The sequence below is a fragment of the Montipora foliosa genome, chromosome 11, assembly GCF_036669935.1.
Source record: "Montipora foliosa isolate CH-2021 chromosome 11, ASM3666993v2, whole genome shotgun sequence".
NCBI lineage: Eukaryota > Metazoa > Cnidaria > Anthozoa > Scleractinia > Acroporidae > Montipora > Montipora foliosa.
Genome location: NC_090879.1, coordinates 34,612,679 through 34,639,944, shown reverse-complemented (window position 1 = coordinate 34,639,944; position 27,266 = coordinate 34,612,679). Strand labels below are relative to the sequence as shown.

General features: G+C 39.3%; 1 protein-coding gene across 1 annotated transcript in view; it reads right to left on the bottom strand.

Moving 5' to 3' along the window:
* LOC137974875 (citron rho-interacting kinase-like) overlaps positions 1 to 27,266 on the bottom strand; it is an 88,211-nt gene that overhangs the window by 53,353 nt on the left and 7,592 nt on the right. Inside the window, exons 7-8 of the mRNA XM_068821867.1 lie at positions 25,055 to 25,208; positions 23,657 to 23,867 (exon numbers count right to left, since the gene is read on the bottom strand). Coding sequence (XP_068677968.1) covers positions 23,657 to 23,867; positions 25,055 to 25,208 — 365 coding nt within the window. The remainder of the gene's footprint in view (positions 1 to 23,656; positions 23,868 to 25,054; positions 25,209 to 27,266) is intronic.

The following is a 27,266-nucleotide window of genomic DNA, read 5'->3' as shown; positions in this document are numbered from 1 at the left end:
CACGGTGAAAGAGACCATCAGTTTATTGCCTTTTTTTAGTGTCCTGTGTATGAATATCAATTGTGCCAAGTTTGACAAAAATCTGGATAGTAAGTCATTTTCAAGGGAATTACCTTAAGGAAAATCCTTCTTAGTCAGTCATGAGGCCGATGGTCAGGATGTCACGCAAACCTCGTTGTGTGACATCCCGAAAGACGGTTGGGAAGGAGACTACATTCTTTACGAAACCCCACTTCCACCCAGTTTCCATTTTACGTACAAAATCAGAATAATGCTATCGAAAAGAAAACTCTGAACTGGGACATAGGACCTTATCTTGTTTATCTTCATGTTGTAGACATCATTAATCAGTTACATTGAGCCCTGTTCTCGACAAGCAAAAAAATACTACATCCAAAAAGAAGGAAGAAAACAATTTCAACCAGAGAATAAAAGGCCTGTCAGGTTCGTGCCAACTTTTATCGGGCTGACCACTGATATTTACGTCAGACCTCAGACCTCCCGTCGACTAACACAAGATCATTTGTTGTCAGACCTGATCATTTCCCATTTCGTCGACGGATGGATTCTCAGTTGAATAAACCAATTTGAATTAGTCTCTTCCGTTTGAACATCGTCGTCTGAACCATTTCAAAACAATCTAAACCATTTCAATTTTGACTAAACCGCTTCACGAAAGAACACTTTACCTTTTGTTTTTTAACAGTTTCATTCAAAACCACTTATTTCGTTTGGCAAACCATCACTAAACCATTTCTGTTTTCTCTGTTCTTTTTCACTTTCTTGTATTTTTGGCGGTGATGGCCACCTAAATTCTCACCGAAATGGCTATGATAAAACGAAGACAATCGCACAAGTTTGAATTTCAAGTCTCCAAATAAAGTAAGGTCAGGCTTAGACGAAAAAAGATCAAATCGAACCTTTTTCAGGGTGTCTAGAAAACGCAGACCCGCAGATCTACAAAACACAGACCTAGAAAACGCAGACCTAGAAAAAACCATTTGGTGTTAGTAGTATTTCGTAACTTTTATACTGAATTAAACAGTGTTTTGCAAAGCCAAAAAAAACTTGAGTTAAATAAGCCAAGTTAGCGGACCTATGAGAAAGCAAACTTTCTTCAGCAACCTATACAAAGAAGTACTATAATTACATCAGGCAGAATTCCATCATCATTACATTTCCTTACTTTAACAGCAAATATTTACAAATACCCGATGAAGTAAGAGCCAGCCTAAAGGAAGCACACAAAACACTTATTAACGAAGAATTCGGTCATTCATGTTAACTGTTTACAAACGTACACATCGCGTGAGTCGTCACGTGGCGTCTGTTGTGCATAGCAACTTAATTATAAACTACAGCAACTTCGCTTAATACTAAGTGAACTGGACAACACTTAGCAGTCTTAGGGTAAGCATGCTAACCAAGCCGTATGCTTACATCACCGGTGCACCGTGTTACTGGCTAAAACAGGTGAAAATAAGTGTATTTTAGTTCGAAAAATTGAAACGTCGTAGCAAGCACGAGTATGGCAATGCTATGAATAATGTTTTGATAGTGTACCTTAACTGAAAACTGGCAGAAACCAACCAGTATGATTATCATGATATTATCACCCTATACCCAAGATAATAAAAGCAAAGATGCCCTCGCGTTTTGTCAAAGTTAAAATTCTCCGCGCGTCATGATTTGCTAATACAATAAAATACAATACAATACATACTTAATTGACCGCTCCCGACAGGGGCTTTTCAAGGCCAATGAAACACAACGAAACGACAGAATGAAACAATAACAACTGTTGAGAATCCCAACTGGCCGGAGGCAAACCACTTGGCTATTTTACAAATGCAGCTGGGAAGCTGAACCAGGGACTACCAGGATCAAAGCGAGTCTTGAACCCGGGATCTCCGGATCTCAAGGCAAGCGCCCTAACCACTGCACCACACTGCCTCCTCAAGAAGCTAAGAGATATCATTTTATCAGACTAAAAATAAACCATTTCTAGCGATCTAGCGACAGGTTTTCAACACAGGTTTTGAGGCTCATCCGCATAAATCACAGAGGCAAAAAGTCATTATATTGTTCGTCACTGAACTGAATTGTTGAATTTAGTATGTAACAGTGATTGCGAAAGAAGTGTTATTTTCTAGCTCTGCGTTTTCTGGGTCTGCGTTTTCTAGGTCTGTGTTTTCTAGGTCTACGGGTCTTCGTTTTCTAGACACCCCTTTTTCGAAACCAAAAAAATTTCTCATAGACACATACAGTATTACAACTTGGATAGCATGGAGTGTTTCGTTGGTTGGACAATACAGCTGTCGCTTACACTGTAGTTAACAGTATCTCTGAGTAGCTCTGTATCTTTAAAGAAGTCTCCGTTTTTACAAAATGCAAAGATTATAAAATTTGAGTCCTTACGTAAATCGCGCGCTTAGCTTTCTCATTTTTTGCATTAATAATCGATTCTTCACACCATGAAATCTAAAATTTGACACTCTTCCACTTATTTGACAAGTGCAACAGATCATTGTTCTTTCCCGCGGCAAATTGCACCTCGGTTTTACCGAGGAAAAAAACACTGCATACGTTGATCTCTCTCCAAAATCATTTTTTGAACGTCGTAATAAGTTTCCGCTTTACATTTTCTTATAGCGACTTGCAATGTTTGCCCCCTGGCGATCCCAGAACCCTTTGCGTATAAACAGGGATCCGATTACTGGCAACTCAACGAAAAATAAAAATTGAAATTTCACAAGCTCAACATTAATATCTGGAAGGAATACTTGCTTCTCTATGGGCGGCCATCACCGCCAAAAATACAAGAAATTGAAAGAGAAAATACAGAAAAGGTTTAGTGATGGTTTGCCAAACCAAATAAGTGGTTTGGAAATGGAAATGTCGAAATACAAAAAGTTAATTGTTCTTTTGTGAAGCGGTTTAGTCAAAATTAAAATGGTTTAGATTGTTTTGATCTGAACAAGTGTCAAAGAGTTTAGCAGACGTGCAATCGATTCAGTGCAAAGTCAAATTGACAAGACAAGACTTAAACGGTTTAGTTAAAGAAGAAACGGTTCAACTAGTTGACAGACGACTTAATTCACCGGCAAATGGTTTAATGGCCGGGCAAGTGATTCAGTGCAATGTCAAATAGAAAAGACAAGACTGAAATGGTTTAGTTAAAAAAAGAACGGTTAAACTAATGGACGGACGACTTAACGTACCGGCAAATGGTTTAATCTAGTGTCAAATGGTTTAAAAGCCGGGCAAGTGATTCAGTGCAAGATCAAATGGACAAGTCAAGACTGAAATGATTTAGTCAACGGGGGATCTGACGTATAAATATCAGTCGTCAGCCCGATAAAACTTGGTACCAACCTGAAAGGCTTTTTGTTCTCTGGGTGAAATTGTTTTCTTCCTTCTTTTTGGATGAAGTATTCTTTTTGCTTTTCGAGATCAGAGATAAATGTAACCGATTAATGACGTCCACAGCATGAACATAAACAAGATAAGGTCCTATGTTCCAGTTCAGAGTTGTCTTCTCGATAGCTTTACTCTGTTTTTGTACGTGAAATGGAAACTATGTCGAAGTGGGGTTTCGTAAAGAACGTAGTCTCCTTCCCAACCGTCTTTCGGGATGTCACACAAAGAGATTTGCGTGACATCCTGACCATTGACTACATGACTGACTAAAAGAAATGGCCCTTAAGGTAATGCCCTTGAAAATGACGAACTATCCAGATTCTTGTCAAACTTGGCACAATTGATATTCATACACAGGACACTAAAAAAACGCAACAAAAAGATGGTGTCACCGTGCTTGTTTCCGCGCTGTATTCCCTTTATTTTATTAAAGTACAACAAAAAAAGCAACCTGACACAAACACCAACCCGGTGTGGCCAACACATCACAAATGCGCACAACCATTTCACCCGGTCAATTAGCAGCTATGCACAGCTGTTTCGGCCTTATACTGGGTCTCATCAGCATGGCGTAGCTAACATACCAGGCGGGTGTCTTAGACACCCCTTTAAGTGGCAGCTCCACACAACAAATGTGTTAAGCTGGGTTGGGAACAGCACAGCTGTTCTCCCACGGCAAGCGTGTGGGAAGGTGGATCACCAAAAGAGACCGGTGTGTCACATAATTTTTAACAAAAAAAACCAAGGTGACACACCGCTCTTTTTTGTTGTACTTAGAATAAAAAGAATGCAGCGCGAAACAAAGCACGGTGAAAGAGACCATCAGTTTATTGCCTTTTTTTAGTGTCCTGTGTATGAATACCAATTGCGCCAAGTTTGACAAAAATCTAAATACTACGTCATTTTCAAGGGAATTACCTTAAGGAACATCTTAGTCAGTCATGCATTCAATGGTCAGGATGTCACGCAAACCTCGTTGTGTGACATCCCGAAAGACGGTTGGGAAGGAGACTACATTCTTTACGAAACCCCACCTCCACACAGTTTCCATTTCACGTACAAAAACAGAATTATGCTATCGAAAAGAAAACTCTGAACTGCGACATAGGACCTTATCTTGTTTATTTACATGTTGTAGACATCATTAATCAGTTACATTGAGCCCTGTTCTCAACAAGCAAAAAAATACTACATCCAAAAAGAAGGAAGAAAACAATTTCAACCGGAGAATAAAAAGCCTGTCAGGTTCGTGCTAAGTTTTATCGGGCTGACCACTGATATTTACGTGAGACCTCAGACATCCCATCGACTAACACAAGATCATTTGTTGTCACACCTGATCATTTCCCATTTCGTCGACGGATGGATTCCCAGTTGAATAAACCAATTTGAATTAGTCTGTTCCGTTTGAACATCGTCGTCTGAACCATTTCAAACCGCTACACGAAAGAACACTTTACCTTTTGTTTTCTAACAGTTTCATTTCAAAACCACTTATTTCGTTTGGCAAACCATAACTAAACCATTTCTGTTTTCTCTGTTCTATTTCAATTTCTTGTATTTTTGGCGGTGATGACCACCAAAATTTTCACCGAAATGGCGATGATAAAACGAAGACAATCGCACAAGTTTGAATTTCAAGTCTCCAAATGAAGTAAGGTCAGGCTTAGACGAAAAAAGATCAAATCGAACCTTTTTCAGGGTGTCTAGAAAACGCAGACCCGCAGATCTACAAAACACAGACCTAGAAAACGCAGACCTAGAAAAAACCATTTGGTGTTAGTAGTATTTCGTAACTTTTATACTGAATTAAACAGTGTTTTGCAAAGTTACGTCTATGCCAAAAAAAACTTGAGTTAAATAACGCAAGTTAGCGGACCTATGAGGAAGCAAACTTTCTTCAGCAACCTATACAAAGAAGTACTATAATTACATCAGGCAGAATTCCATCATCATTACATTTCCTTACTTTAACAGCAAATATTTACAAATACCCGATGAAGTAAGAGCCAGCCTAAAGGAAGCACACAAAACACTTATTAACGAAGAATTCGGTCATTCATGTTAACTGTTTACAAACGTACACATCGCGTGAGTCGTCACGTGGCGTCTGTTGTGCATAGCAACTTAATTATAAACTACAGCAACTTCGCTTAATACTAAGTGAACTGGACAACACTTAGCAGTCTTAGGGTAAGCATGCTAACCAAGCCGTATGCTTACATCACCGGTGCACCGTGTTACTGGCTAAAACAGGTGAAAATAAGTGTATTTTAGTTCGAAAAATTGAAACGTCGTAGCAAGCACGAGTATGGCAATGCTATGAATAATGTTTTGATAGTGTACCTTAACTGAAAAATGGCAGAAAACCAACCAGTATGATTATCATGATATTATCACCCTATACCCAAGATAATAAAAGCAAAGATGCCCTCGCGTTTTGTCAAAGTTAGAATTCTGCGCACGTTATGATTTGCTAATACAATAAAATACAATACAATACATACTTAATTGACCGCTCCCGACAGGGGCTTTTCAAGGCCAATGAAACACAACGAAACGACAGAATGAAACAATAACAACTGTTGAGAATCCCAACTGGCCGGATGCAAACCACTTGGCTATTTACAAGTGCAGCTGGGAAGCTGAACCAGGGACTACCAGGATCAAAGCGAGTCTTGAACCCGGGATCTCCGGATCTCAAGGCAAGCGCCCTAACCACTGCACCACACTGCCTCCTCAAGAAGCTAAGAGATATCATTTTATTAGACTAAAAATAAACCATTTCTAGCGATCTAGCGACAGGTTTTCAACACAGGTTTTGAGGCTCATCCGCATAAATCACAGAGGCAAAAAGTCATTATATTGTTCGTCACTGAACTGAATTGTTGAATTTAGTATGTAACAGTGATTGCGAAAGAAGTGTTATTTTCTAGCTCTGCGTTTTCTGGGTCTGCGTTTTCTAGGTCTGTGTAAGTGGTCATTTCCCATTTCGTCGACGGATGGATTCTCAGTTGAATAAACCAGTTTGGATTAGTCTGTTCCGTTTGAACATCGTCGTCTGAACCATTTCAAAACAATGTAAACCATTTCAATTTTGACTAAACCGCTTCACGAAAGAACACTTTACCTTTTGTTTTTTAACAGTTTCATTTCAAAACCACTTATTTCGTTTGGCAAACCATCACTAAACCATTTCTGTTTCTCTGTTCTATTTCAATTTCTTGTATTTTTGGCGGTGATGGCCACCCAAATTCTCACCGAAATGGCGATGATAAAACAAAGACAATCGCACAAGTTTGAATTTCAAGTCTCCAAATAAAGTAAGGTCAGGCTTAGACGAAAAAAGATCAAATCGAACCTTTTTCAGGGTGTCTAGAAAACGCAGACCCCCAGATCTACAAAACACAGACCTAGAAAACGCAGACCTAGAAAAAACCATTTGGTGTTAGTAGTATTTCGTAACTTTTATACTGAATTAAACAGTGTTTTGCAAAGTTACGTCTATGCCAAAAAAAACTTGAGTTAAATAAGGCAAGTTAGCGGACCTATGAGGAAGCAAACTTTCTTCAGCAACCTATACAAAGAAGTACTATAATTACACCAGGCAGAATTCCATCATGATTACATTCCCTTACTTTAACAGCAAATATTTACAAATACCCGATGAAGTAAGGGCCAACCTAAAGGAAGCACACAAAACACTTATTAACGAAGAATTCGGTCATTCATGTTAACTGTTTACAAACGTACACATCGCGTGAGTCGTCACGTGGCGTCTGTTGTGCATAGCAACTTAATTATAAACTACAGGAACTTCGTTTAATACTAAGTGAACTGGACAACACTTAGCAGTCTTAGGGTCAGCATGCTAATTAAGCCGTATGCTTACATAACCGGTGCACCGTGTTACTGGCTAAAACAGGTGAAAATAAGTGTATTTTAGTTCGAAAATTTGAAACGTCGTAGCAAGCACGAGTAAGGCAATGCTATGAATAATGTTTTGATAGTGTACCTTAACTGAAAAATGGCAGAAAACCAACCAGTATGATTATCATGATATCATCACCCTATACCCAAGATAATAAAAGCAAAGATGCCCTCGCGTTTTGTCAAAGTTAAAATTCTGCGCGCGTCATGATTTGCTAATACAATAAAATACAATACAATACATACTTAATTGACCGCTCCCCACAGGGGCTTTTCAGGGCCAATGAAACACAACGAAACGACGGAATGAAACAACAACAACTGTTGAGAATCCCAACTGGCCGGAGGCAAACCACTTGGCTATTTATAAGAGCAGCTGGGAAGCTGAACCAGGGACTACCAGGATCAAAGCGAGTCTTGAACCCGGGATCTCCGGATCTCAAGGCAAGCGCCCTAACCACTGCACCACACTGCCTCCTCAAGAAGCTAAGAGATATCATTTTATTAGACTAAAAATAAACCATTTCTAGCGATCTAGCGACAGGTTTTCAACACAGGTTTTGAGGCTCATCCGCATAAATCACAGAGGCAAAAAGTCATTATATTGTTCGTCACTGAACTGAATTGTTGAATTTAGTATGTAACAATGATTGCGAAAGAAGTGTTATTTTCTAGCTCTGCGTTTTCTGGGTCTGCGTTTTCTAGGTCTGTGTTTTCTAGGTCTACGGGTCTTCGCTTTCTAGACACCCCTTTTTGGAAACCAAAAAAATTTCTCATAGACACATACAGTATTACAACTTGGATAGCATGGAGTGTTTCGTTGGTTGGACAATACAGCTGTCGCTTACACTGTAGTTAACAGTATCTCTGAGTATCTCTGTTTCTTTAAAGAAGTCTCCGTTTTTACAAAATGCAAAGATTATAAAATTTGAGTCCTTACGTAAATCGCGCGCTTAGCTTTCTCATTTTTTGCATTAATAATCGATTCTTCACACCATGAAATCTAAAATTTGACACTCTTCCACTTATTTGACAAGTGCAACAGATCATTGTTCTTTCCCGCGGCAAATTGCACCTCGGTTTTACGGAGGAAAAAAACACTGCATACGTTGATCTCTCTCCAAAATCATTTTTTGAACGTCGAAATAAGTTTCCGCTTTACATTTTCTTATAGCGACTTGCAATGTTTGCCCCCTGGCGATCCCAGAACCCTTTGCTAAACGGGGATCCGATTACTGGCAACTCAACGAAAAATAAAAATTGAAATTTCACAAGTTCAACATTAATATCTGGAAGGAATACTTGCTTCTCTATGAGCGGCCATCACCGCCAAAAATACAAGAAATTGAAAGAGAAAAAACAGAAAAAGTTTAGTGATGGTTTGCCAAACCAAATAAGTGGTTTTGAAATGGAAATGTCGAAATACAAAAAGTTAAGTGTTCTTTTGTGAAGCGGTTTAGTCAAAATTAAAATGGTTTAGATTGTTTTGATATGAAAAACTGTCAAATAGTTTAGGAGACGTGCAATCGATTCAGTGCAAAGTCAAATTGACAAGACAAGACTGAAATCGTTTAGTTAAAGAAGGAACGGTTCAACTAGTTGACAGACGACTTAATTCACCGGCAAATGGTTTAATGGTCGGGCAAGTGATTCAGTGCAATGTCAAATAGAAAAGACAAGACTGAAATGGTTTAGTTAAAAAAAGAACGGTTAAACTAATCGACGGACGACTTAACGTACCGGCAAATGGTTTAATCTAGTGTCAAATGGTTTAAAAGCCGGGCAAGTGATTCAGTGCAAGGTCAAATGGACAAGTCAAGACTGAAATGATTTAGTCAACTGGGGATCTCACGTATAAATATCAGTCGTCAGCCCGATAAAACTTGGTACCAACCTGAAAGACTTTTTTGTTTTCTGGGTGATTTTGTTTTCTTCCCTCTTTTTGGATGAAGTATTCTTTTTGCTTTTCGAGATCAGAGATAAATGTAACCGATTAATGATGTCCACAGCATGAACATAAACAAGATAAGGTCCTATGTCCCAGTTCAGAGTTGTCTTCTCGATAGCTTTACTCTGTTTTTGTACGTGAAATGGAAACTATGTCGAAGTGGGGTTTCGTAAAGAACGTAGTCTCCTTCCCAACCGTTTTTCGGGATGTCACACAAAGAGATTTGCGTGACATCCTGACCATTGACTACATGACTGACTGAAAGAAATAGCCCTTAAGGTAATTCCCTTGAAAATGACGAACTATCCAGATTCTTGTCAAACTTGGCACAATTGATATTCATACACAGGACACTAAAAAAACGCAACAAAAAGATGGTGTCACCGTGCTTTTTTCCGCGCTGTATTCCCTTTATTTTATTAAAGTACAACAAAAAAAGCAACCTGACACAAACACCAACCCGGTGTGGCCAACACATCACAAATGCGCACAACCATTTCACCCGGTCAATTAGCAGCTATCCACAGCTGTTTCGGCCTTATACTGGGTCTCATCAGCATGACGTAGCTAACATACCAGGCGGGTGTCTTAGACACCCCTTTAAGTGGCAGCTCCACACAACAAATGTGTTAAGCTGGGTTGGGAACAGCACAGCTGTTCTCCCACGGCAAGCGTGTGGGAAGGTGGATCACCAAAAGAGACCGGTGTGTCACATAATTTTTAACAAAAAAACCAAGGTGACACACCGCTCTTTTTTGTTGTACTTAGAATAAAATGAATGCAGCGCGAAACAAAGCACGGTGAAAGAGACCATCAGTTTATTGCCTTTTTTTAGTGTCCTGTGTATGAATATCAATTGCGCCAAGTTTGACAAAAATCTGGATAGTACGTCATTTTCAAGGGAATTACCTTAAGGAACATCCTTCTTAGTCAGTCATGAGGCCGATGGTCAGGATGTCACGCAAACCTCGTTGTGTGACATCCCGAAAGACGGTTGGGAAGGAGACTACATTCTTTACGAAACCCCACTTCCACACAGTTTCCATTTCACGTACAAAAACAGAATAATGCTATCGAAAAGAAAACTCTGAACTGGGACATAGGACCTTATCTTGTTTATCTTCATGTTGTAGACATCATTAATCAGTTACATTGAGCCCTGTTCTCGACAAGCAAAAAAATACTACATCCAAAAAGAAGGAAGAAAACAATTTCAACCGGAGAATAAAAGGCTTGTCAGGTTCGTGCCAAGTTTTATCGGGCTGACCACTGATATTTACGTCAGACCTCAGACCTCAGACCTCCCGTCGACTAACGCAAGATCATTTGTTGTCAGACCTGATCATTTCCCATTTCGTCGACGGATGGATTCTCAGTTGAATAAACCAGTTTGGATTAGTCTGTTCCGTTTGAACATCGTCGTCTGAACCATTTCAAAACAATGTAAACCATTTCAATTTTGACTAAACCGCTTCACGAAAGAACACTTTACCTTTTGTTTTTCAACAGTTTCATTTCAAAACCACTTATTTCGTTTGGCAAACCATCACTAAACCATTTCTCTTTCTCTGTTCTATTTCAATTTCTTGTATTTTTGGCGGTGATGGCCACCCAAATTCTCACCGAAATGGCGATGATAAAACAAAGACAATCGCACAAGTTTGAATTTCAAGTCTCCAAATAAAGTAAGGTCAGGCTTAGACGAAAAAAGATCAAATCGAACCATTTTTCAGGGTGTCTAGAAAACGCAGACCCGCAGATCTACAAAACACAGACCTAGAAAACGCAGACCTAGAAAAAACCATTTGGTGTTAGTAGTATTTCGTAACTTTTATACTGAATTAAACAGTGTTTTGCAAAGTTCCGTCTATGCCAAAAAAAACTTGAGTTAAATAAGGCAAGTTAGCGGACCTATGAGGAAGCAAACTTTCTTCAGCAACCTATACAAAGAAGTACTATAATTACACCAGGCAGAATTCCATCATGATTACATTCCCTTACTTCAACAGCAAATATTTACAAATACCCGATGAAGTAAGGGCCAACCTAAAGGAAGCACACAAAACACTTATTAACGAAGAATTCGGTCATTCATGTTAACTGTTTACAAACGTACACATCGCGTGAGTCGTCACGTGGCGTCTGTTGTGCATAGCAACTTAATTATAAACTACAGGAACTTCGTTTAATACTAAGTGAACTGGACAACACTTAGCAGTCTTAGGGTCAGCATGCTAATCAAGCCGTATGCTTACATAACCGGTGCACCGTGTTACTGGCTAAAACAGGTGAAAATAAGTGTATTTTAGTTCGAAAATTTGAAACGTCGTAGCAAGCACGAGTAAGGCAATGCTATGAATAATGTTTTGATAGTGTACCTTAACTGAAAAATGGCAGAAAACCAACCAGTATGATTATCATGATATCATCACCCTATACCCAAGATAATAAAAGCAAAGATGCCCTCGCGTTTTGTCAAAGTTAAAATTCTGCGCGCGTCATGATTTGCTAATACAATAAAATACAATACAATACATACTTAATTGACCGCTCCCCACAGGGGCTTTTCAGGGCCAATGAAACACAACGAAACGACGGAATGAAACAACAACAACTGTTGAGAATCCCAACTGGCCGGAGGCAAACCACTTGGCTATTTATAAGAGCAGCTGGGAAGCTGAACCAGGGACTACCAGGATCAAAGCGAGTCTTGAACCCGGGATCTCCGGATCTCAAGGCAAGCGCCCTAACCACTGCACCACACTGCCTCCTCAAGAAGCTAAGAGATATCATTTTATCAGACTAAACATAAACCATTTCTAGCGATCTAGCGACATGTTTTTAACACAGGTTTTGAGGCTCATCCGCATAAATCACAGAGGCAAAAAGTCATTATATTGTTCGTCACTGAACTGAATTGTTGAATTTAGTATGTAACAGTGATTGCGAAAGAAGTGTTATTTTCTAGCTCTGCGTTTTCTGGGTCTGCGTTTTCTAGGTCTGTGTTTTCTAGGTCTACGGGTCTTCGTTTTCTAGACACCCCTTTTTCGAAACCAAAAAAATTTCTCATAGACACATACAGTATTACAACTTGGATAGCATGGAGTGTTTCGTTGATTGGACAATACAGCTGTCGCTTACACTGTAGTTAACAGTATCTCTGAGTATCTCTGTATCTTTAAAGAAGTCTCCGTTTTTACAAAATGCAAAGATTATAAAATTTGAGTCCTTACGTAAATCGCGCCCTTAGCTTTCTCATTTTTTGCATTAATAATCGATTCTTCACACCATGAAATGTAAGATTTGACACTCTTCCGCTTATTTGACAAGTGCAACAGATCATTGTTCTTTCCCGCGGCAAATTGTACCTTGGTTTTACCGAGGAAAAAAACACTGCATACGTTGATCTCTCTCCAAAATCATTTTTTGAACGTCGAAATAAGTTTCCGCTTTACATTTTCTTATAGCGACTTGCAATGTTTGCCCCCTGGCGATCCCAGAACCCTTTGCGTATAAACAGGGATCCGATTACTGGCAACTCAACGAAAAATAAAAATTGAAATTTCACAAGCTCAACATTAATATCTGGAAGGAATACTTGCTTCTCTATGGGCGCCCATCACCGCCAAAAATACAAGAAATTGAAAGAGAAAATACAGAAAAGGTTTAGTGATGGTTTGCCAAACCAAATAAGTGGTTTGGAAATGGAAATGTCGAAATACAAAAAGTTAAGTGTCCTTTTGTGAAGCGGTTTAGTCAAAATTAAAATGGTTTAGATTGTTTTGATCTAAACAAGTGTCAAATAGTTTAGGAGACGTGCAATCGATTCAGTGCAAAGTCAAATTGACAAGACAAAACTGAAATGGTTTAGTTAAAGAAGGAACGGTTCAACTAGTTAACAGACGACTTAATTCATCGGCAAATGGTTTAATGGCCGGGCAAGTAATTCAGTGCAATGTCAAATAGAAAAGACAAGACTGAAATGGTTTAGTTAAAAAAAGAACGGTTAAACTAATGGACGGACGACTTAACGTACCGGCAAATGGTTTAATCTAGTGTCAAATGGTTTAAAAGCCGGGCAAGTGATTCAGTGCAAGGTCAAATGGACAAGTCAAGACTGAAATGATTTAGTCAACGGGGGATCTGACGTATAAATATCAGTCGTCAGCCCGATAAAACTTGGTACCAACCAGAAAGACTTTTTTCTTCTCTGGGTGATTTTGTTTTCTTCCCTCTTTTTGGATGAAGTATTCTTTTTGCTTTTCGAGATCAGAGATAAATGTAACCGATTAATGATGTCCACAGCATGAACATAAACAAGATAAGCTCCTATGTCCCAGTTCAGAGTTGTCTTCTCGATAGCTTTACTCTGTTTTTGTACGTGAAATGAAAATTATGTCGAAGTGGGGTTTCGTAAAGAACGTAGTCTCCTTCCCAACCGTCTTTCAGGATGTCACACAAAGAGATTTGCGTGACATCCTGACCATTCACTACATGACTGACTAAAAGAAATGGCCCTTAAGGTAAATTCCCTTGAAAATAACGAACCATCCAGATTCTTGTCAAACTTGGCACAATTGATATTCATACACAGGACACTAAAAAAACGCAACAAAAAGATGGTGTCACCGTGCTTGTTTCCGCGCTGTATTCCCTTTATTTTATTAAAGTACAACAAAAAAAGCAACCTGACACAAACACCAACCCGGTGTGGCCAACACATCACAAATGCGCACAACCATTTCACCCGGTCAATTAGCAGCTATGCACAGCTGTTTCGGCCTTACTGGGTCTCATCAGCATGACGTAGCTAACATACCAGGCGGGTGTCTTAGACACCCCTTTAAGTGGCAGCTCCACACAACAAATGTGTTAAGCTGGGTTGGGAACAGCACAGCTGTTCTCCCACGGCAAGCGTGTGGGAAGGTGGATCACCAAAAGAGACCGGTGTGTCACATAATTTTTAACAAAAAAAACCAAGGTGACACACCGCTCTTTTTTGTTGTACTTAGAATAAAAAGAATGCAGCGCGAAACAAAGCACGGTGAAAGAGACCATCAGTTTATTGCCTTTTTTTAGTGTCCTGTGTATGAATATCAATTGTGCCAAGTTTGACAAAAATCTGGATAGTACGTCATTTTCAAGGGAATTACCTTAAGGAACATCCTTCTTAGTCAGTCATGTGGCCGATGGTCAGGATGTCACGCAAACCTCGTTGTGTGACATCTCGAAAGACGGTTGGGAAGGAGACTACATTCTTTTTACAAAACCCCACTTCCACACAGTTTCCATTTCACGTACAAAATCAGAATAATGCTACCGAAAAGAAAACTCTGAACTGGGACATAGGACCTTATCTTGTTTATCTTCATGTTGTAGACATCATTAATCAGTTACATTGAGCCCTGTTCTCGACAAGCAAAAAATACTGCATCCAAAAAGAAGGAGGAAAACAATTTCAACCGGAGAATAAAAGGCCTGTCAGGTTCGTGCCAAGTTTTATCGGGCTGACCACTGATATTTACGTCAGACCTCAGACCTCCCGTCGACTAACACAAGATCATTTGTTGTCAGACCTGATCATTTCCCATTTCGTCGACGGATGGATTCTCAGTTGAATAAACCAATTTGAATTAGTCTGTTCCGTTTGAACATCGTCGTCTGAACCATTTCAAAACAATCTAAACCATTTCAATTTTGACTAAACCGCTTCAGGAAAGAACACTTTACCTTTTGTTTTTAAACAGTTTCACTTCAAAACCACTTATTTCGTTTGGCAAACCATCACTAAACCATTTCTGTTTTCTCTGTTCTATTTCAATTTCTTGTATTTTTGGCGGTGATGGCCACCCAAATTCTCACCGAAATGGCGATGATAAAACGAAGACAATCGCACAAGTTTCAATTTCAAGTCTCCAAATAAAGTAAGGTCAGGCTTAGACGAAAAAAGATCAAATCGCACCTTTTTCAGGGTGTCTAGAAAACCTACAAAACACACACCTAGAAAACGCAGACCTAAAAAAAACCATTTGGCGTTAATAGCAGTATTTCGTATCTTTTATACTGAATTAAACAGTGTTTTGCAAAGTTACGACTATGCCAAAAAAAACTTGAATTAAATAAGGCAAGTTAGCGGACCTATGAGGAAGAAAACTTTCTTCAGCAACCTATACAAACAAGTACTATAATTACATCAGGCAGAATTCCATCATGAGTACATTTCCTTACTTTAACAGCAAATATTTACAAATACCCGATGAAGTAAGGGCCAACCTAAAGGAAGCAGCCACACAAAACACTTATTAAGTAAGAATTCGGTCATTCATGTTAACTGTTTACAAACGTACACATCGCGTGAGTCGTCACGTGGCGTCTGTTGTGAATAGCAACTTAATAAACTACAGGAACTTCGTTTAATACTAAGTAAACTGGACAACACTTAGCAGTCTTAGGGTAAGCATGCTAACCAAGCCGTATGCTTACATAACCGGTGCACCGTGTTACTGGCTAAAACAGGTGAAAATAAGTGTATTTTAGTTCGAAAATTTGAAACGTCGTAGCAAGCACGAGTAAGGCAATGCTATGAATAATGTTTTGATAGTACACCTTAACTGAAAAATGGCAGAAAACCAACCAGTATGATTATCATGATATCATCACCCTATACCCAAGATAATAAAAGCAAAGATGCCCTCGCGTTTTGTCAAAGTTAAAATTCTGCGCGCGTCATGATTTGCTAATACAATAAAATACAATACAATACATACTTAATTGACCGCTCCCCACAGGGGCTTTTCAGGGCCAATGAAACACAACGAAACGACGGAATGAAACAACAACAACTGTTGAGAATCCCAACTGGCCGGAGGCAAACCACTTGGCTATTTACAAGTGCAGCTGGGAAGCTGAACCAGGGACTACCAGGATCAAAGCGAGTCTTGAACCCGGGATCTCCGGATCTCAAGGCAAGCGCCCTAACCACTGCACCACACTGCCTCCTCAAGAAGCTAAGAGATATCATTTTATCAGACTAAACATAAACCATTTCTAGGGATCTAGCGACAGGTTTTCAACACAGGTTTTGAGGCTCATCCGCATGAATCACAGAGGCAAAAAGTCATTATATTGTTCGTCACTGAACTGAATTGTTGAATTTAGTATGTAGCAGTGATTGCGAAAGAAGTGTTATTTTCTAGCTCTGTGTTTTCTGGGTCTGCGTTTTCTAGGTCTGTGTTTTCTAGGTCTACGGGTCTTCGTTTTCTAGACACCCCTTTTTCGAAACCAAAAAAATTTCTCATAGACACATACAGTATTACAACTTGGATAGCATGGAGTGTTTCATTGATTGGACAATACAGCTGTCGCTTACACTGTAGTTAACAGTATCTCTGAGTATCTCTGTTTCTTTAAAGAAGTCTCCGGTTTTACAAAATGCAAAGATTATAAAATTTGAGTCCTTACGTAAATCGCGCCCTTAGCTTTCTCATTCTTTGCATTAATAATCGATTCTTCACACCATGAAATCTAAAATTTGACACTCTTCCGCTTATTTGACAAGTGCAACAGATCATTGTTCTTTCCCGTGGCAAATTGCACCTCGGTTTTACCGAGGGAAAAAATCTGCATACGTTGATCTCTCTCAAAAATCATTTTTTTGACGTCGAAATAAGTTTCCGCTTTACGTCTTCTCATAGCGACTTGCAATGTTTGCCCCCTGGCGATCCCAGAACCCTTTGCGTATAAACGGGGATCCGCTTACTGGCAACTCAACGAAAAATAAAAATTGAAATTTCACAAGTTCAACATTAATATCTGGAAGGAATACTTGCTTCTCTATGGGCGGCCATCACCGCCAAAAATACACGAAATTGAAAGAGAAAAAACAGAAATAGTTTAGTGATGGTTTGCCAAACCAAATAAGTGGTTTTGAAATGGAAATGTCGAAATAAAAAAAGTTAAGTGTTCTTCTGTGAAGCGGTTTAGTCAAAATTGAAATGGTTTAGATTGTTTTGAAATGGTTCACACGGCGATGTTAAAACGGAAGAGACTAATTCAATTTGGTTTATTCAACTGAGAATCCATCCGTCGACCAAATGTGAAATGATCAGGTGTGACAACAAGTGTCAAATGCTTTAGGAGACGGGCAATCGATTCAGTGCAAACTCAAATTGACAAGACAAGACTGAAATGGTTTAGTTAAAGAAGGAACGGTTCAACTAGTTGAAAGACGACTTAATTCACCAGCAAATGGTTTAATGGCCGGGCAAGTGATTCAGTGCAATGTCAAATGGACAAGAAGAGACTGAAATGGTTTAGTTAAAAAAAGAACGGTTAAACTAATCCACGGACGACTTAACGTACCGGCAAATGGTTTAATCTAGTGTCGAATGGTTTAAAAGCCGGGCAAGTGATTCAGTACAAGGTTAAATGGACATGTCGAGACTGAAATGATTTAGTCAACGGGGGATCTGACGTATAAATATCAGTCGACAGCCCGATAAAACTTGGTACGAACCTGAAAGGCTTTTTGCTCTCTGGGTAAAATTGTTTCCTTCTTTCTTTTTGGATGAAGTATTCTTTTTGCTTTTCGAGATCAGAGATAAATGTAACTAAGGGCTAAATGTAACCGATTAATGATGTCCACAGCATGAACATAAACAAGATAAGCTCCTATGTCCCAGTTCAGAGTTGTCTTCTCGATAGCTTTACTCTGTTTTTGTACGCGAAATGGAAACTATGTCGAAGTGGGGTTTCGTAAAGAACGTAGTCTCCTTCGCAACCGTCTTTCGGGATGTCACACAAAGAGATTTGCGTGACATGCTGACCATTCACTACATGACTGACTAAAAAAAATGGCCCTTAAGGTAATTCCCTTGAAAATGACGAACTATCCAGATTCTTGTCAAACTTGGCACAATTGATATTCATACACAGGACACTAAAAAAACGCAACAAAAAGATGGTGTCACCGTGCTTGTTTTCGCGCTGTATTTCCTTTATTTTATTAAAGTACAACAAAAAAAGCAAGCTGACACAAACACCAACCCGGTGTGGCCAACACATCACACATGCGCACAACCATTTCACCTGGTCAATTAGCAGCTATGCACAGCTGTTTCGGCCTTATACTGGGTCTCATCAGCATGGCGTAGCTAACATACCAGGCGGGTGTCTTAGACACCTCTTTAAGTGGCAGCTCCACACAACAAATGTGTTGAGCTGGGTTGGGAACAGCACAGCTGTTCTCCCACGGCAAGCGTGTGGGAAGAAGACCGGTGTGTCACATAATTTTTAACAAAAAAACCAAGGTGACACACCGCTCTTTTTTGTTGTACTTAGAATAAAAAGAATGCAGCGCGAAACAAAGCACGGTGAAAGAGACCATCAGTTTATTGCCTTTGTCCTGTGTATGAATATCAATTGTGCCAAGTTTGACAAAAAAATGGATAGTACGTCATTTTCAAGGGATTTATCTTAAGGAACATCCTTCTTAGTAGGTCATGTAGTCAATGGTCAGGATGTCACGCAAACCTCGTTGTGTGACATCCCGAAAGACGGTTGGGAAGGAGACTACATTCTTTACGAAACCCCACTTCCACACAGTTTCCATTTCACGTACAAAATCAGAACTAGATGCTTCTGTGAAGCATACACTGGTTTGCCTGTGGTACGTGCTACAGAAAATCAGAAGGCACTGAATTGTGTGGTATTGAAATACAGCATTCCAGTCTCTGAAGAATAACAAATAAAAGAGAAGCGAGAAACATTGGCTTCTGGGCTGACATGTTGATAATTTTCAAGTTCCCTCACAACTTCTTTTCACCACAAGTGTGCCCTCTGGGCATCTGAAAGCTTTGTAATACTAAACTTCATTGAAGTCAATCCCTGTTTCGCGGTGTTAGCGTTAGGATGGGAGACCAAAACAATAAACCCCTCATAAAAAACAGAAACATCTGACCGAAAATACTATTAACGCTAACAAATGCGAACTCAGCAAGGTACAGATTCTGTTAGCTTGCTTTATGCAAAACAAATATTGATGAAAAAGCAAATAACTATTGAAACACAGTTTTCAGAGAGAGCAGAAGGAAGTTTCCCAGACGGTCGATCGAGAATAAAATATTTACGACATGAAAACAACATTAATTTTGAACCGTGAATAAAGAATATAAATAGTTACGATCAGCGACAAACATTTTGGGAGATTTTTGCTACGTTCAAGTAAATTGCAAAATCGAAAGTGACATGGCCGGAATTCAGCGGGCGCCGTGATTAAGTTACCGCGGCACGTTTACTCGCCAAACAGTGAAGCATCTGTGTCAAATGATGGCAAGATAGCGGGTTTTTGTAAGTTTCTTTTTCTGTCAAGTGTTATAAAGGTTGACAATGAAATGAGCGAAGTCAAAACAAAGATCACAATCGCCCAACTCTTGTTTATGCAAAGTCAAAATTTACTCTCCAAGACGCGTACGACGTTATTTATCACCAGGTAATTCCATCATTTTGGAAATAGCAGCTACTTTATTATTCATCTGCGTCACAAGTTTTCACAGATTTTGGGGCTCATTTTGTTGAAACTCAAGCACGCTTCCAACAGGCCTGTGAACCCTTCCTGCTTACAGAGCAATACTAAAAGACTTCTCCCATATCACATTTGAACCTTAAGCTCGAAAATTCAATACACAACATGATATTATAATTCACAAAGGCAGAAAATACCACAGAATCCTTTTCCAGCGAAATATTTATTGACACAAACAACATATTTGCTCTTGGAGGCGAAAACCTCTTCCTATTTCATTGCGTGCGTGAAGACAAGAAACTCAATCGTGTCAAATTACCATGTACTTCAGGTAAATGCAGCTCACTTTGATTTCGTCTCGACGGGCGATAGATTGTTGTCGAAGTCCAGTGCTCGTCACTTTTGAGATTCCTGCCTATTTTATCCAACTGACTTTCTATTATTGAGCTCCATAAGGGTATATTTTGTTTAAGGATCCACTAAAACGCCATTCGCGTTACATGACTTTCGACGCCATTGCAGGCTAAGTTAATGATTCTACTGTGTCCACCAGAGAAATCTACGCATTTCCACTACCCTCTCGATCCTAAGAAAATACTCGCAGAAGGCTCTATCCACAAAGACACCACTTACCAGGGGAGTGACAGGCAAGACTTTTACCGACACGTAAAAAAAAAAAAAAAAAAAAAAAAACTAAAAAAAAAAAAAAAAAAGAAAACAAACAAACTAAACGCAGACCTCGACTGGTTTGCCATGAGGCAACCCAGTAATAAAGCTATCGAGAAGAAAACTCTGAACTGGGACATAGGACCTTATCTTGTTTATCTTTATGTTGTAGATATCATTTATCAGTTACATTTAGCCCGGTTCTCGCGAAGCAAAAAGAATACTGCATCCAAAAAAAAGGAAGAAAACAATTTCAACCGGAGAACAAAAAGCTTGTCAGGTTCGTCCCAAGTTTTATCGGGCTGACCACTGATATTTACGTAAGACCTCAGACCTCCCGTCGACTAAGTCATTTCAGTCTTGACTTGTCCATTTGACCTTGCACTGAATCACTTGCCCGGCTATTAAACCATTTGACACTTGATTAAACCATTTGCCGGTAAATTAAGTCGTCCGTCGATTAGTTTAACCGTTCGTTCTTTAACCAAACCATTTCAGTCTTGTCTTGTCCATTTGACTTTGCACTGAATCGATTGCCCGTCTCTTAAACCATTTCACACCTCATTAAACCATTCAATTAGCTGAATCGTGCCTTCTTTGAATAAACCATTCTGCTACGGGGCACAAGATCATTTATTGTCAGACCTGATCATTTCCCATTTCATCGACGGATGGATTCTCAGTTGAATAAACCAATTTCAATCAGTCTGTTCCGTTTGAACATCGTCGTCTGAATCATTTCAAAACAATCTAAGCCATTTCAATTCTGACTAAACCGCTTCACGAAAGAACACTTTACCTTTTGTTTTTCAACAGTTTCATTTCAAAACCACTTATTTCGATTGCCAAACCATCACTAAACCATTTCTGTTTTCTCTGTCCTACTTCAATTTCTTGTATTTTTGGCGGTGATGTCCACCCAAATTCTCACCGAAATGGCGATGATAAAACGAAGACAATCGCACAAGTTTGAATTTCAAGTCTCCAAATAAAGTAAGGTCAGGCATAGACGAAAAAAGATCAAATCGAACCTTTTTCAGGGTGTCTAGAAAACGCAGACCCGCAGATCTACAAAACACAGACCTAGAAAACGCAGACCTAGAAAAAAACCATTTAGCGTTAGTAGTATTTCGTAACTTTTATACTGAATTAAACAGTGTTTTGCAAAGTTACGTCTATGCCAAAAAAAACTTGAGTTAAATAAGGCAAGTTAGCGGACCTATGAGAAAGCAAACTTTCTTCAGCAAAGTATACAAAAAAGTACTATAATTGCATCAGGCAGAATTGCATCATGAGTACATTTCCTTACTTTAAACAGCAACTATTTACAAATACCCGATGAAGTAAGGGCCAACCTAAAAGAAGCACACAAAACACTTATCCAGTAAGAATTCGGTCATTCATGTTAACTGTTTACAAACGTACACATCGCGTGAGTCGTCACGTGGCGTCTGTTGTGCATAGCAACTTAATAAACTACAGGAACTTCGTTTAATACTAAGTGAACTGGACAACACTTAGCAGTCTTAGGGTAAGCATGCTAACCAAGCCGTATGCTTACATAACCGGTGCACAGTGTTACTGGCTAAAACAGGTAAAAATCAGTGTATTTTAGTTCGAAAACTTGAAACGTCGTAGCAAGCACGAGTAAGGCGATGCTATGAATTCTAGCATAATTGTTTTGATAGTGTACCTTAACTGAAAAATGGCAGAAAACCAACCAGTGTGAAAAAGATGCCGTGCAGTAAAAGGGAGAAGTTGATGTTTGTGTAGAATAACGACCAAGTTCAATTTTTTATTGTATATCAACCGGTAGGAAAAAGTTATTTTTTAATAGTGCCATTGATGAGGAAAAGAAACTTTCGTGTTTGACAGTGCCACTGAATAAATGGAACTTTAGTCTAGCTACATTATTCCCATGATTTCCTTATGATTATCATGATATTATCACCCTGTACCCAAGATAATAAAAGCAAAGATGCCCTCGCGTTTTGTCAAAGTTAAAATTCTGCGCGCTAATACAATAAAATACAATACAATATATACTTAATTGACCGCTCCCCACAGGGGCTTTTCAGGGCCAATGAAACACAACGAAACGACGGAACGAAACAACAACAACTGTTGAGAATCCCAACTGGCCGGAGGCAAACCAGTTGGCTATTTAGATGTGCAGCTGGGAAGCTGAACCAGGGACTACCAGGATCAAAGCGAGTCTTGAACCCGGGATCTCCGGATCTCAAGGCAAGTGCCCTAACCACTGCACCACACTGCCTCCTCAAGAAGCTAAGAGATATCATTTTATCAGACTAAAAATAAACCATTTCCAGCGATCTAGCGGCAGGTGTTCAACACAGGTTTTAAGGCTCATCCGCATAAATCACAGAGGCAAAAAGTCATTATATTGTTCGCCACTGAACTGAATTGTTGAATTTAGTATGTAATAGTGATTGCGAAAGAAGTGTTATTTTCTAGCTCTGCGTTTTCTGGGTCTGCGTTTTCTAGGTCTGTGTAAGTGGTCATTTCCCATTTCGTCGACGGATGGATTCTCAGTTGAATAAACCAGTTTGGATTAGTCTGTTCTGTTTAGTCTGCGTTTTCTAGGTCTGCGTTTTCTGGGTCTGCGTTTTCTAGGTCTGTGTTTTCTAGGTCTTACTTTTCTAGGTCTGCGGGTCTGCGTTTTCTAGACACCCCTTTTTCGAAACCAAAAAAGTTTTCATAGACACATACAATATTACAGCTTGGATAGCAACGAGTGTTTCGCTTGTTGGACAATACAGCTGTCGCTTACACTGTAGTTAACAGTATCTCTGAGTATCTCTGTATCTTTAAAGAAGTCTCCGGCTTTACATTATGCAAAGATTATAAAATGTGAATCCTTACGTAAATCGCGCCCTTAGCTTTCTCATTTCTTGCATTAATAACTGATTCTTCTCATCATGAAATGTAAAATTTGACATTCTTCCGCTTATTTGACAAGTGCAACAGATCATTGTTCTTTCCCGCGGCAAATTGCTCCTCGGTTTTACCGAGGAAAAGAAAAATTGCATACCTCGGTGGCGCGGGACCACTACCCGTGGCAAAGACGTGGTATTGCCTCGTCCCCAGGGGTCAATACTTTTAGGCGGTGCTGTATCAATTCACTGAGGATCTTTAATTTTACTACTTACTTTCTTGGTGAAAAAGGAAGGTTATTGGCGAGATTCCTAGAAAATGTGAAACCCACAAATGGCAAATCTTTTCCACTGAATCCTTTTCCTTCTTGTGATAAGCCGCTGTATTTCTCCAAGTGAATGATTGGATCAGGACTCTCCGGTTCAAAATCGTCAAAATGGGATGTATCCGTTGCGCCATCCAAGCTAGGAACGTATGGCGGTACCGCTAATCAACGACATAAAAAGAGGCATGCTAGCATTTTCGAAGGTTATGCAAAAGAGGCTCAGTCTATATCGAGGAAATCAAAGATAATATTAAACTGTAATTATTTGTCACTACCTACCCCTTCGGCAACAAGACAATTCGCCCCATGGACATACTTATGCTCAAATATAAAGAGTCGTCAACTATTGCAGACATTTAGATATAATGCCGTTTTATATAATCAACTGTAATTTGAGAAAAGGACAGTTGCTCTAATCTGCTGGACAGAGTGGAGCCACGATAAATATGAAATCTTGATTTATCGGGTTCGTATTGATGGTTAAGGATTGCGCGTATTGATCGCCTAACATCGCCACAATTTAACCACGTATTTTTTCGTGTTCAATGAAATAACTTGTCTTGTCGTGCGTTTGTTTTATCCCGTGAAACGTTCTACTACGAAGGAAAATATAGTACTTACAGGTCTTTATGAGAGAACACTGTCTTTTATCTACATGCATGTACATTGACTGAGGTGCGTACTTATGGGAGATAATCTAGAATTTGGGGAAGAATTCTCCAAGGGGCGAATTGTCTGAATTTTTTTTATTCTCCGTCGGTCCAAACGTTTTACCAAGAGCAACAATAACGTCGTTGTTATAATTGCGGGGCTCTGCGGCGAGCATGGAAACGGCAACTGCATCAAGAGAGTCGTCTGAAAATATGACTTCACAGTCTTTCAATCATTTCGCAAAGCAAAGATCCAGGAATGAAAGTGGTATGAAGCTTTACAGAAAACAGAAAATTTATCGTCGGTCGGGTGTTTACGTGCCCCACATAACCTCGAATATGATAATTTCACGTTGTTGGAAAGACTGAGAACGGCAAAAACAATACACTATTGCACAACAGAGCCTCTTTTTGTCGTTTTGCGTTCGCGTTCTGCTAGTTAAAGCTCTCTATCGTCGACGGTAATCGGAATCGTTGCCGACTTCTCAAAATCAAATTTCCCGAATTAACTCGAAAAAAAAATTCAGTGGTAAGTGTTGCACTGATACTTATCGAGTTTAACACTCTGAAAAAAGCCCGATCGCTCAGCGCAGGATTTTCTACAAAGGCGAGGTTTTTGTATTTACAATGTAACAGTTTAATTAAAAAGCGGTCATTCTATTAAAATAGGACACGACCTAAGTTATGACTTGACTTACACTTTTGTAAGTTGTTCCAGTCAGTACCACTGAAGAACTGGTGGCAAGTGAGATCTTCATAACCAATCCTTGCTTGACTGCTAGTGCACAGATTCAGAATTAGATCCTCTGCACTCTTGCTGACCTGAACATCTTTGGAAAATTGTAGGGAGCTCTGAAATCACAAAGACCTTTCTTAGACCACTGAAGTACGCATAAAAAGAAAATGCTAAATGCTACTCTAGATTTCCCTTTTATGGGCTGAGCTGGTTCGTAAAGATAACAAACCTGCCAGTCACTAGATGGATGCATGTCTGTTCATTTGTTAATAATTTTACTACAGTTTTGACAAACATTAACTTTGAGCATCACAAAGTAGTTTTGGCATAGTCTCAGAAACAGACCCACACCTTACCTAATGTTGGTACCTGGGGATCACGTGCATAAAGTATTTGTTTTTTGTCTGTTTTTTCAGCGCCATCTTGAATTACACCAAACGCGCATGCGCAAATGACGATCGCCACCTCACGATTGTTTGTATGGAAAACACACTGATTTTAAGCAAGTAACATCTTTTTAGTAATAATCTCTGGGACAATTTGAACAAATTCCAGATTTTCACAAATCTTGTTTTCGACTAACATCATCATCTCTTTACTCTGAACTTTTCAGTTTTAGCCACATTGCAGAAACCTCTCAAATTGATACTTTTGATCTGCTAAATACGTTCTTTATATTTAAGCAATAGAGGACTTTTTCCATCTTTACATAGCCTCATTTCAACACGAGGGGGAGTTGGGAGCCTTTTGAGACAGTTATGCAAACCCGGCCTGAGACACATTTGAGGGTTTGCATAACTGTCGAGAATTCTCCCAGCTCCCCGAATGTTTATATGGGGCTATGTAAACACGGAAAAATGTCCTCTATTGCTTTTATAAAATATTTCTCAAAAATAATTCAACAAATCAAGGAAAATGCGGCTTACTGCTCTTTTTTTAACTTCTTGATTGAAACCGATTTTCTTGATACATGCTCATATTTCCTACCAGCCAATCAAAATGGGCATCTGACAACACATAACGAATCAAAATTCGTGTGATGTCACAGCCGTGTTAAATACTCTCATCTACACACAGTTAATGACCAATGAGAGTGCACATACAATGCTAATTATTTTATTAAAATACATAGTCTTTATGGAATTTTGGCTTGTCTAGAGTGATTCCAACCTCCAAAGTTTTCCCAACGAACGCACTTCAAAATCGAAGATTACCCCTAGTCCTACGGGAAAATTGTCACTAACAGTCTCTCTGGTATTTACAGGCCTAGTATTTGAAGTTGGTCAATGGGTCATTACATGAATTCAGAGTGCAGTCCTGTGCATAAGTCCACACTTCTTGGCATATTAGTTAAGGTGGCTCAAAACAGTATTTCAACGCTTCCAAGTAATGCTCTTATTAGAAGGATCGGCACTACAATGCAGCAGGGCTTGAAATTGCGACCAATACAGTCGCATTTGCGACTGAATTTTTTCCCTTTGCGACTAAAAAATCTGGAGAAGTCGCAAATTTGCGACTTGTTCTCATCTTCGCTCTTTCGAAACAAAAGGGTTAGCAGTTGCCACTTTGCTGCTCTTTTTACTAAAATAAATGAAGAAATGACAAAATTATTTTGTTTCTCGCCTTGAGTTTTCTTTCAATCTGAAGATAGCGTAATTGTAGCGTAGTTTCGCAGCGATGTTACGTGCACAACTCCATTCCTTCAATATCATTCGCCATTTTCAGCGGTTTCTTTCACCACAAGTATTGTGGGCTCATATTTTACTTTGCTTCACCGCTGACAACACAATGCAGAGTGACAATTTTGCGACTAAAATTTTCGAAATTGCGACTACATTTTCGTATCTTGTCGCAAAATTGCCACCGGATTTTTTCGCTAATTTCAAGCCCTGTGCAGTATCATGTATTACCAATAATTTGTGGTACCAAATGAAACACAGATTATTGCTGAACAAGATGTCATCATTATTGTGACCTAATGTCACTATGGCAAAAACACCCTTTACTTTGTGACTTTAGCTGCTTAAAATTATCGCAAAAACGAACTTGGTGACCCCATCTTTTTTTTCTGAAAAACAATCAGATTAGGGCAAGATGAAACTTTCTGCAAACGTAAAAAAAATACTGTTCAGCAGATTCAGAGCCACCTTAAATCTGTGAATTTTTTAAGGTGG